The sequence below is a fragment of the Strix uralensis genome, chromosome 1 (genome assembly GCF_047716275.1).
Source record: "Strix uralensis isolate ZFMK-TIS-50842 chromosome 1, bStrUra1, whole genome shotgun sequence".
Classification (NCBI taxonomy): domain Eukaryota; kingdom Metazoa; phylum Chordata; class Aves; order Strigiformes; family Strigidae; genus Strix; species Strix uralensis.
This window is the reverse complement of record NC_133972.1, coordinates 107490247-107502871: the sequence shown is the minus strand read 5'-3', so window position 1 is coordinate 107502871 and position 12625 is coordinate 107490247. Positions and strand designations below refer to the sequence as shown.

General features: G+C 42.2%; 1 protein-coding gene across 2 annotated transcripts; it reads right to left on the bottom strand.

Moving 5' to 3' along the window:
• Positions 1 to 380: 380 nt before the first annotated feature.
• On the bottom strand, positions 381 to 11336 carry PDCD6 (programmed cell death 6). 2 transcript variants are annotated; one of them, XM_074876385.1, is made up of 6 exons: positions 11172 to 11336; positions 8384 to 8445; positions 4515 to 4559; positions 3404 to 3556; positions 2627 to 2736; positions 381 to 925 (listed from the first exon to the last, which is right to left on the bottom strand). In XM_074876385.1, the coding sequence occupies exons 1-6, from the start codon at positions 11252 to 11254 to the stop codon at positions 827 to 829; spliced, it is 552 nt and encodes a 183-aa protein (XP_074732486.1). In that variant the 5' UTR covers positions 11255 to 11336; the 3' UTR covers positions 381 to 826. The 2 variants fall into 2 exon arrangements, with proteins under 2 accessions (XP_074732486.1, XP_074732477.1); XM_074876376.1 differs by having other exon boundaries at positions 3398 to 3556; positions 11172 to 11335.
• Positions 11337 to 12625: the final 1289 nt, after the last annotated feature.

Sequence of the window (12625 nt, the reverse complement as noted above, 5' to 3'; positions counted from 1 at the left end):
TAACTGTAAATGTTGAGATGGAGGGTAAGGTTATGAGAATGTTTGACTGTCAATTCAAGGCCGCTTCAAGTAAGTGCTTCAGCACAAAAATGAAGACTGTTGATGTTAAATGAGCCCACTAAGCAGAGGGAACTATATATCCCAAGTTGTTAGATGACACTTTATTTTTGTAGGGAACTCCTTGAGGAAGATGCAGTATTGGACACAGGTGTGAAGAAGTTCTATTTGAAGATGTCCTACAGATACCCTGAAACAAAGAGGCAGCTAGAAAACAAAAGGATCAGGCACAGGAAAAAGGCCATCACCCCTGACCCATAGAAAAGTAGAATACAGAAATAAAAAAAAAACCCACTGAACAAAAGTGTAGTAGACTAGAAAAGTTGATCTAATATTTTTACTTAATTTTAAATTCTGTATTAAAAATTAATACATTAAACTCTTATAAAAGTAAGGCACATGCAAAACATGTTGTGCAACATCTGACTTTCAACTCTTTTATAAACTAACAAGCATTATTTTAATTTGGCATTTCTAAAGAGTCATTTTTCCCCATGCAGGATATGTGGAAGAAGGTTAAGTTTGACATTGCACCAGTTAAATCTAGATTCTGTGCTTTCTGTACTACAGTAAGCAGAGATGGTCATATCATACAGTAATACAAAATAAAAACCAACTCAAGTACAGATTCTGGAGGTGATGACCAACATACAAAATTTAAGAATGTGAAGTTTTATCCATTATAATACATCAATAATCTTATTCAGTACAGGATGATTTGGCAACTCCAGTCTGTGTAACGCCAGTGTGCAATTCCTAGTTATCAGTGTCATACGATGCTGAAGACCATGGAAAGATATTGCTCGTAGGACACCTGAATCCAGCCATCTTGATCAGTATCGTATCGTCGGAACACATCAGTCAGCCTCTGAAAAGGGGGAAAAAGCCACACAGTTTTGTGCTTTGGGAAAGTTCAGACTGCCACGTATTCCCCTTGCCACTTCAGTTTCCATAGCTTTATGAACACTTCCTGTTCCTCCCCTCTGTACACACTTTATATGCACAGGATTGCAGAGGTTGTTCTTGGCCATGTCTCCTGCCTGAGCTGTGCAGCAGATCTGATTCTGAAACTGCCTTATCTAGGCACTTCTTTATAGAACCACAGAAAGGTTTGGGTTGGAAGGGACCTTAAAGACCATCTAGTTCTAGTTCCACAGGCAGGGACACCTTCCACTAGCCCAGGTTTCTCAAAGCCCCATCCAACCTGGCCTTGAACACTTCCAGGGAGGGGGCAGCCACAGCTTCTCTGGGCAACCTGTTCCAGTGTCTCACCACCCTCACAGGAAAGAATTTCTTCCTCATATCTAACCTTAAGACCAGACAGCTTTTTATAACTAGCTTTACAGTGGGGGAAAAACAATGCACAATTCTCATGAGACATTTGAGAGTCATCTGGAGACAGAATCTGATGAGTACTTTGTCCATTTCTCATCTTCTAGCTCAATATGCTTTCTGTATCATTAGTATCCCAGTTGTCTCTGTATAACCCCAAAGATGCCAGGCACAACAAAGAGTGGACCAAAATAACTACCAGCTTGGTTTCACTAACACCAGCTGAATGGTACTCCATTTCAAAGCCCTCTTTAGCCAGAGGTTAAGTTTATAACTAAGTATAATTGGCTTATATTACAAATGAATATAAAGGCAACTGATATTTCAGCAAACTCATGGTTATAGACATAAAGCTAAAATGAGAAGAACAGAACACTCATATGCAAATAATAAGAGATACTACTGTTACAGGGCACTGCTTTCTCTTCACTATGCGTATCGGAAGGCATCTTAAGATAGTGTTGCAATGCTGGCCAATGTAAGAAGAGCAACTACTCTCCTATCCTACTAAAACTCAGCTTGTCCGCTGCTACGGTTTCCCAACTTTTCCCCAAAGTCCTTCATACATTTCAGTAAAGTCAGATACACTTAGAGAAGCCTTAAGCAATGAGGTGAGGAATCATCCAGACAAAAGAACACAACTGTAAAACTACAGTTCTCTTTCTCTCTCCACAGATGCATTTCCATTACTGAAAGTTTTTTTCCATTGTTTTTGTTGTTTTCTTTGAAATGTCTTTTACTACCATTGCCCCTGCAGGAACAGCAGTGCCGAAAGACTGAATTCAGCTGCTAGGTCAAATTCCTTTTAGTCAGAGCCTTAAACAGAGAGATACACAAAAACCTCACAATTCAGACTACAAGAATTATGGGCACCACGGGATATGACACACTCCAGTTTTAACATGCTCGAGATCCAGAGGAAGTGCGTGTATGAAACTAATGGAAATAGTCTTAAGTGTTTTCCTTTTAAAACACTGAGACTCTTACATTTTTTCCCCCTCTGTTAAAGTATTTGACAGGTCAAAAAAAATTGTATCAAATCTACTCATGATGCAAATGGATAACCAAGTGAAGACCAATAAATGAAAGTGTTTCTAGCACCTCTCCTATACTTTATCCAAATGATTTATTTATAAGCAAGTTCTAGGTCCAATGTTATAGTTAAATTGAAAACCATAAAAGTTTAAGAAAAGGGGAATTTTTTTCAATTGACATTAAAGTACATCTCCTTTCTTACCTGTAAAACAACACAGCACTGAATAAAGTCATCAAAAGCAACCTGTCCTCTTCCTTGTCTGTCAAATTTCCGAATAAGGATATCGTAGAATTGATCAGACAGTCGGTAACCTTGGAAAGGAGAAATGCTTTAAAAGGTTTCAATTACCACAGTCCTTCTATAAAAAAACCTAGGCTGTTTAGCAGGCAGGTGTAACAAAACCAGAAAAGAGTAAGCAGTTACAAGAGACAATTTTTTTTGGCCAGATGTCTCTGTGTTAAGCTAAAATGCATGCAGTAAAAACCATGCTTAATAATAATTATAGACAGAGTCACAGTAAATATAATTACTGATTAAAGTGACTAGTTGGTTGAGGGAACGCTTCAGGGCTGCAACTCAAGTTTTTCCAAGTGCAGTCAAATGAAAGTTCCTTTTGCCATCAGAATGCTACTGTAGCACAGACAGCTGGCTTAGTTTTAAAAAGCAGGAAGCTGTATCAGGTACCTCTGGAAGTTCAGACATTTACCTGGAGTATGGGTAATGCTCTCAGAGCAGCTAACAGGGGAGACAGAAAACATTCCACACATGGACTGACACATCCAGTTCCATTTTTTCCATTAAAGGAAATAGTTTAAACAGTGCTTGTGGCATCTTTAAAGGTCCCTTATACCTCAAAGGGTAACCACATTTCACCTGCCTCATAGTCACATTTGTTGAAGCAGTACAGCCCTACCAAGAAGTTCATCTGATGGCATAACCCAATCATAAAAACTGTAATTACAAATGAATTACCAAAACCTGTTAGTGCTTGCTTTAGTTCATTTTTGTCAATCATTCCAGAATTGTCTCTGTCATACGTTCGAAAGACATTCTGCCAGTCTGAGATGTACTTCCAGACTCCAGTGAATTCATTGAAGTTCACACCACCTTTGTTTTCTCTGTCAAACATGCCTGAAATAAGAAATAAGAAACACATATAAAACCTTAATCATACTACTCTTCAGTAAGATCTGCTAGCATTTTGAAGGAAGTGAGAGCGCTCTGTGGAAGGTACTGAAGACAGAAAAGAAACTGCAAAAATACAAGTGATATTTTGGAAAGTTCTGTCAAAAAAGGCATGTTTCCATGGAAGGAGGATAAAATAAAGCAAGATAAAACAGGACCAGCGTGAATCACAGAATATTTTTTTTCCTGGGTTTTCATTTCCACTCTGAAAGTGTTTAGGGCTTGACTGATCATCCAGTGACAAAAAGAGAGGGGAGTTGTTCTTTTCTAAGGACTCGGGAAAAGTCTACAACATCTGTTAACTGCCAAAAGTCTGGGATATTCATCTGCATGTGACTTACTGATACTGTCATACAAACAGCATGTTGCACAGCAATGGAATTCTGACTGCTGTTGAATACTTATTAAAAACAAGGCAAAACATTTAGTTCTTGGATTTATGAACTGTATGATATGAGGGATTTTATGTGCTTGAATTTTTATCATTCTGTTCTACCACCATCATCTTCCACCCTACTGAATTCAAACATTGTAAAGCTTCTGTTTGGTCTTCCTGGAGCAGAACATAGGATTAAAATGCAAGACAGGAAAAACAGTTAACAAAGACAAGCTATATTATATCTTTTCAGAATATTTGAGCTGACAATTTCTCCACACATAAATTACATTTACTCTCTATTCAGTTGTAGCAGTAACATTTTCTCAGGCTACTTTGACAAGTGCATGTATGTGCATGCAAAGGACTTTCCTGTATTATTCAAAAGGGAAAATATTTGAGTTTAACTTACTACTGCTGGGCTGTCTGGAGAAAAAAAACAACAGTGCAGCAATTAATAGCATTCTCAATTGTCTGAACAGATCACAAAACAGTATCTTAACTTTCACATCACACAACTACACTCACCAAGAATGGACCTGACTGTTGCTGGATTAAATGGAGTCCACGTGCCTGAAACAGAGAAAATTGCTCAGTTCCTCAATATTAAGTAACATTTAAAAAAAATGCAACCAACCAACCAAAAAAATCAGGAAAGAGCCTTAAACAGTGAATTCAGAGCTGGATGACATGGAGCCAGCATATTATAAGTCTGCTTTGAAGTAACTATGTTCTTGATAATTCAGAGATGACTTCAGACCAATGCTTTACAGATACTACACAGAAACCAAAATTTTCCAGGCTGCACCAAAAAAACCCCCAAAAAACCACAAACCCAAAAGCTTGGAAGAACTAAAGGATTTTCTTCTTCCCAGGAAGGCAAGAGGTATTGGCTAAAAGGAAAGATCAAAACTGAAGTCCCACTATTTCTACTGATGGGAGCAGAAGAGTTTTAAGTTATAACTTAAACAAGATTTTATATCTATTCCTCAGTAAAAACCCATCTGCTTATTTCCTGTTTTACAGGTGTGTTAATTCCAGGACATTTAGTTTCTGACAGAAGTGAAAAGAAAAGGTTCCTACCATGGCATAACCCATGTGAAATTTAGAGTTGAGTTTAGTATAAATCCCACCTCCACTGGTAAATCGATTAACAACTGGTATTTTCAGACCAAGAAATGTTGCTGCTTGGAAGGGTCTGAGCAGTAATCATCTGAAGAGGAGCTCTGCACTTCTCCGTATATTTTGACAGGGTAGTCACTTTGGACTAGTTTTCACTCTCTTGGAAGCATTCCAGAGTGCTAGGAAGCATCAAGCTTTAAATTAAGAGAAATACTGTGCTTCACCATCAATTCTCTAGAGGCTGCAAAGGTACCAGGAGGACCCAGAGGCAGGTCTTAATTCACTAAGGTTGAGTGAGGGACCATGAAGGAGCCAGCAAGACTAGGGGTACTGTAGAGGCATTTGCAACGACGCAGTCAGCTGACCACAAATACTGAATAGAAAGGCTGCGCTGGTATTAAGGAGGTTTTGTGAGGGCATGGCGGCTTTGCTGGATCAAACAGTGGTGGTGTAAGTACTGCTTATACCAGCGCTGAATTTTTCCCATAGAAGGGAAACTGTATTGGTGTAAGTCTACAGATGCAGCCAGGGGAAAAAGCCCTACACTGTAGGCAGGCCATGGGACTATCTGCACATAAAGAGAAACATAAGCAGGGGAGAGTAAAAACCGCTCTGAAAATGCTTAAGCAGTATTTGAGACAGAACATCAGTACCTTAGAGTTGTATGTCTCCTGACAAAAATAAAAAAATAATGGAATTATTAATAGGGTGCCAGCATTTAACTCTGAACAGAATATAGGAAAAAAAGGTTGGAATTTCACTTATTTCATGCTGAAATTTTCAAGACTCATACAGACACTATATAGTGAAACCCGAGCAACCCCAGTGCTGAATAACTGTACCAATTCCAGACTGTTCCAACAAACAGAAGGTGACTGTTCCCCTCCCCTGACTTTGCTATTAACTTTACATGGCAGCACAGAATAAAAACCAAGAAGGAAGCATAGGGTTTTCTTCTGCAAACAGCTATATGAAATGATGATCAGTCCCTCCCAGGTAAGCAGACTGTTATTTGAATAAACTTGACAGGCTGAAAAGCTGAATGTCAAAAACACAGAGAACTTCAAATTTTAATGAGCACTATGCAGACTTTTTTTGATGTTTTAGAAATTAACACATAACATTCTTTTAGCCCATGTTAGACTGCAGGAGAGAGCTACACACAACCGTCCACTAGAGGATATATTTTGAAAATAATATAGTGAATTGTTAGTGACTTTGGTCTACAAGATCTAGAATCTCTCGGAATGAAGAAAGCTTACTCGGTAAATATTCTGCCTAATAGTGAATTCACTTAGGGATTCTTCATAACTGCAAAGCACTGAAACTGCTAATCTACACTGTAAATAAGGAAAGAAAAGAGTTCAGGCAGTCATCACTGTCTATTACCCTTAAATTCAATCAGATGAGAACTTATTTAACATATATGACATTTAAAATGGCAGTTAAACCCAGGTTCCCACATCCTTACAAACAGCACTATAATCTTAAATGAAAACAGTGTCTTAATCAATTTAACATAGCTTCAGCTGAAGTTGGTATTCAAAATAGTATTTTAGTTATGGATCAGGTGCAGCAGTTAAAAATATATTGCTTTTAATGGACCAGGTACCTTATTAAATATTCTAGTAAATCCAGTGTAGTTACAAGACCACAATTTTACTAAATATAGCTATCCAAATTTATTTCAAGTCAGGTGATTACTGACAAAAAGGAGCCTTTCAGTCTGCATGCACTGCAGCTCACAACATCAGTTTAAGCCCTTCTCGGTCACAGGAAGGATGAAGAAATTAAGCCTTGGGAGAAGGCAAACTTGATATGGACTCAAAGGCGCACAGCTTCAATATGCACTTTTTCAGATTTCTAAGTGGGAAAAAAAAAAAACCCTCACAAAGGACAATCTTACCCACCCTGTCACCAGAGGAAAGTAAAAACAGGCTACCGGAAAATTTTTTTTGTTTTTATTTTACTTCCACAAGTTATTTGACCATACCCTAGTGCCCTGGTTTTGGCTGGGATAGAGCTAATTGGGTTTTTTTTTTTCCTTCCTTCTTAGTAGCTAGAATAGTGCTGTGCTTTGGATTCAGTAGGGTATTTGATATGAGAAGAATGTTGATAATGTACTGATGTTTTTAGTTGTTGCTAAGAAATCAAGGACTTTTCAACTTCACATGTCCTGCCCATGTGCAGGGACACAAGAAGCTGGAGGGAAGAAGAGCCAAAACAATGGACCCAAATTGGCCAATGGAATATTCCCTATCATCTAACATCATGCTCAGTATATAGATAAGGGTGGGCTGGGAAGCTCCACTGGGGCTCTCGGGATGGTGGTTTCAGGGTTCTCTCTTCTCTGGGCTCGCTAGCCAGGAACAGGCTGGGCATTGGTCAGCGGGTGGTGAGCAATCACACTGTGCATTACCCGTTTACATTTTTATTTTATTTCAAATATTGTTTTTATGTCAACCTACGAGTCTCCTTGCCCTTACCCCTCCAACTGTCTCCCCCATTCCCCAGTGGTGGGGGAGGGTGAGCGAGCGGCTGTGTGGTGTTTGGCTGCTGGCTGGGTTTAAACCGTAACACCTCATTACCCTTTAAGCATTATGACAGGGAACTGACAGACTGCTGGAAAGTTTTAATACTAGATCTATAATGTATCTTTCTGCTTTGTTAGGAAAAACACCCAAACATGCCTCATTTGGAGAAAAAAAAAATAAAATTACCGTCTTCAATTCCTGCACCAGACTGTATGAAAAGATTTTATGTGCAGTAAAAAGGCTTGTTGTAAACATCTGATCTTTGTCCAGGTTAAACACTATTATACCAGGTTAAAAACCAAAGGTTCAGTAGTAATGAGAGAAGAACATATAAATCACCATTTTTGTTTTCTCAGAAGCAGAACTGGAAAAAATAAAAGGATGTGCACACCTTCATCCCCCAGAATACAAATCAATAATGTTTACAATAGGTACTCAGTTTATAATGCATTCTTACTAACATGCACCAAACCCAGAAAGCTTCCCTTAAAATCAAAAAAAACCCAGGAACAATGGGCTCAGCAAAAAAAAAAATTAAAAATCCATAAATAAAATCAGAAAGATTATCCACTTTTTTCCCCTCCAACCTTTTGCTGTAGATTAAGTAGTATTAATCAGTGGTAGGAACATTCTCTCCCCCACCATCAAAGAATTATAGCATCAAGCAACCAGTCTCACACAAAATTTAACATTAAGTTAATGAACTTACTGGACTACCTCACTGCTCATTTATAGACTTACCATTGGATAATGCCTGCTGAAGTTCATTATCAGATATTATTCCACTCCTATCTTTATCAACCCTGGGAGAAGGAAAAAAAAAAAAAAAAGAGAAAAAGAACAGTAAGTTTTAAATGGCTGAAATTAACTGGTTCCACTTACAGAAGACTTCAACATTCCGGTTCTTACTCACCAGACACGATTAATCTTTTCCTGAAAAGTCACTAACTGCATTTTACTTGGTAAACCCTTCACAGTTACTGCAAATTAAACATTTCATTCAGACTGATGAGACATTCTAGAATATGACAAAAGCCACAAAAACCCTGAAACACTTAATTTAGGAGTGAAGAGACACACAAAAACACACACTGAGAATAAAAGTTTGGGTGTACTCCACACAAGAGAGTGTTTTTATTTATTTTTAATAGAACTGCAGAGCACACCATGCTGGTTAAATCCACAAAATGCCTTATGTCACAGTAGTAAGCTGTTCGGTTCCCAAACTGGAGCCCCAAGTTTGGCACCCAGTTTCTCTCAATAAGATGTTGGCAACAGAGAGAAAGCCACTAATGTAACCAGTGTGAAGTACTGACAGAACTGACTGCAGGGCCTTGACCCCTTTCAAAGGGGTTCAAAAAGTGAAAAAACACAGGCAGGTGCCAGCTTCCATTAAGCCTTCACAGTTTATTGTCTTAGAGAACAGAGTTCTATCCCAGAATTAATAAATTAAGTAATGTCTGCCAAAATAAAGCAGGATCATGCCTTCTTTTAGGAAACTTGAAAGTGGTGGGGACTTCCCTCCATTTTATAGAAGAACCTTCCCCTTGACACAGACAGTTTTTATTTCCCCTCAGTTACTATCATCCCAGAGTCCTGCTCAGCTGATCCCTCTGCAAAAGCTGTTGTTTTTCTCCTTTAGTCCTTGTTGCCTTTTTCTAAACCTTTTCAGTTCATTCTACAAGATTCTTTCCTCATCTCAAAAATTATATAAGCTGCATACAACATTCCAATTGCAAAGCATAAATTGCATAGATTATAATAACAAAAAGATATTCCCCTTTTTTATTCTCTATTTCTTTTCTAGGTATTCCAAATATTTTTTATCTTTCATGAGCTGCTAAGCTGGTATTTTCATAAAAATGTGTTATGACCTACTTATCTTGCTCCTGAGCATCATCAGTCAGCTTAGAGCACGTTCATTTTATATACAAAATGACACAAAGTTAGAGTGGGTCTTCCTCATGGACATCAGGTATCTACTCCAATATCACCTGACTCATACAGTGATCATGATCTGGCCAGGGCAGGGTGATGTGACCCTGTCATTCAGGACTGTAAGGTGCTCCTGCATGTCTTCGCAGGCCTCACTTACTGCGGGAATCAGTTTGTGTAACCAGCAAACTTCATCTGACCATCCACCCTCTTTTCCCCCAGCTGCTCCTGAACATACCAAATAAAGATCCCAGAACAGCTCCATCCATCAGTGTGGCAGATGACTGTGCAGTCTTTTTTTTTAAAGTCAGTTATTTATCCACCAAAGGACCCTCCCTCTCATTCTACGTATACTGGATTTCTTTACAGGGCTTTGAGAGTCTCTGTTGAGAGTCTCTTTGGAAATGACACAGATTGTATCAATTGCACCAGTTCCAGCCATCATATCCATACCCAATCCTTATCAAACATACTCCAAGACTTACACAGTAGTCTGCCAGACAGGAATACTTCAGTAAAAGCCATGCAACCCTCCTGAGTGACTAGCTACATTATTTAAAATAACGTTTCTACCAGTTTGCCTGGTGCTGAAGTCAGACTATTGATCGGTTTCTTTCTGGACCCTTTAAAAAAAGAAATGGCATCAAGCACACCTCCTCCAAGCTCTCAGATGAAACCTTTACGGAAGACTGGGTAGGTAAGCTGCCACATTCCTGAGTCACTCCTGAGTTACTAAGCAAATACTAGCCAGTTTTAGCAACTTGTTACTGTTTGTCTACTCCTTAACCGCTTCTGTCACTTGAGTCAAGACAGATCCTCTGACACATCTCACATAAAAACAGATTTCAACGTAGGAACCTCTTCAGTTTCCTCGACAGGACACAAGAGTGAAGAACTCCTTTAGCCTCTTTACTACTGCGGTCTCGACAGCATGTTTTTTAGCACGGGCCTGCTCACTCCCTTGCGGGTTCCTCCTTCAGATGTATTCAAGAGAATATTTGTTGGTAGATTTTAAGCTTGTTATTAAGCATTTACCAGATTCCTTCTCACGAGCTTTCCTGTACTGATACACTGATCCTCCAGACTTCACAATCCTTTCTGGATTCTCAGGTCAAAAATTACTTTGGCGTTTTCAAGGTTACCTTCTCACTTCTTCCCTTGCTCTAAAATACAGCCATACTTATTCCTCCTTAAGACTTTCTTACCCACCCCCCCCTCAGATTCCTCCTGCAGGGATATAACCGCGACGTTTACCCTCCCTGCAAGGCCCCAAGGCTGACAAATGCTGCGCTGGATGCCCGGGCCGGGGACAGGCTTCCCCTAGCAGCTGACCGTTTCCGGGCACCTCCCAACGCCCGCTCCCTCCCGGTGCCACCTCAGGCAACGGCGGCCCCGGGGGCGGGGGGGCGAGCCGGCCTCCCAGCGCCCCCCCCGCAGGACACGGCAGCGCGGCCCGGGAACGAGGAGGATCGGCGACCAGCAGGGGTGGGGGGGGAAGGCCCCCTCAGCCCCCTCCCCGCAACCGGTAGGGCGGCACGCGAGGCGGGTCGCCCCGCGGGTGCCCCGCCCCGGGAGCGCGGCGCGGCAGCCTCACCTCTGGAAGACGTTCCACAGGAAGGCGGGGTCGGGCAGCGCGGCGCCGCCGCCGTTGGGCCGGTACTGATACCCCGCCGCCATGGCCCCTCCGCGGAGCCGCCCGGCAGCTCGCGCCCGCCGCCTCGCGCTTCCGGCACGCGCCGCCTTGACGCAGCGCCGCCGGTGACGTCGATGAGCCGGGCAGGCGCGCGCGGGCCCCGCCCCGGGGAATCCCGAGAGGAGCCGTTGCGCCGCCCCGCCCGTTGCCACGGCGACGGCTGAGGGGCAGGGCCGGTCCCCCGGGCCCGCAGGGGGCCGAGCGCCGCCCCACACCGCCCCCCGCTCGCCCTGGGTTTCCTGCGGGGACTGAGCCTTCAGGGGCGTCCTGCGGCGCCACGGCGCAGCCGGGACAACGGGCGGAGCCGTTGCTTGAGCTTGACCCGTTGGAGGCGGCGGTGTGAGCTCCAGCGGGGCGGGCAGCGGCAGGGCCGGAGCCGGGGCGCGGTGCGCGGCGCTCCCAGCTCAATGGCGCTCCCTCACACAAGCCCTCAGCCGCCGGGAGGGTTTCGGCATGGGCAGGAGCCGTCGCGGTGGCCGCTCCCCGGCAGGCAGGGAGAGAGTAAGGCGAGGCGGTTTGTCACGGAGGGGAAACAGCAGGAGTTTAACCTCCAAGAGTCAGAGGGTTACTGCTGCAGAGGAAGAGAGGAGGATAGGGAGGAACAAAGCCCGATAAAGGGCTTGGACAAACTGAAGATCGAAAGCCCACAGGACAAGAATCTCAGGTACAGCCCAGAGACCAGCCCAGAGGTTGAAATTGGAAGTACAAGCCCGACTAGTCAGTATTCTTAACTGAACATAACCCTCCAAAATCAGCCTAATTCCCCTCCCCCTAGCTGCAATTCCTAGGAACAGTGTAAGGTCCCACGGGACCTAGAGGGCCCCCACACGGCACCAGAACTACTCAGGTACAGCTCGACGCTCTGCTGAACCATCCTCAGCCTTTGGGACACGCTCTCTATCAGTGATAAAAGCCACAATCTTTGTTTTACCCTTTGTCCGTACTGCTGACCTTGCACGTATCTCCTCGGGGGTGAGGAGTCAAAGCAGTGGAATGGCACAAGGTCTGGGTGCTCACAGGCCAAGCGAGTTACATATACAAACTCCAGCATGTTAATTAGAACAAAGTAGGCTTGGGTCTTCCTTGTACTTAAAATTTTAAATTCACAATTTTCTGGTAATGTAATTAGAACAGATAATACTGAAAATTAGCTTTTAAGCATTAATCTGAAAATACCGTGTCCCCTGCTTTTGGCTGGGATAGAGCTAATTTTTTTTTTCCTTCCTTCTTAGTAGCTAGAATAGCGCTGTGCTTTGGATTCAGTAGGGTATTTGATATGAGAAGAATGTTGATGATGTACTGATGTTTTTAGTTGTTGCTAAGAAATCAAGGACTTTTCAACTTCACATGTCCTG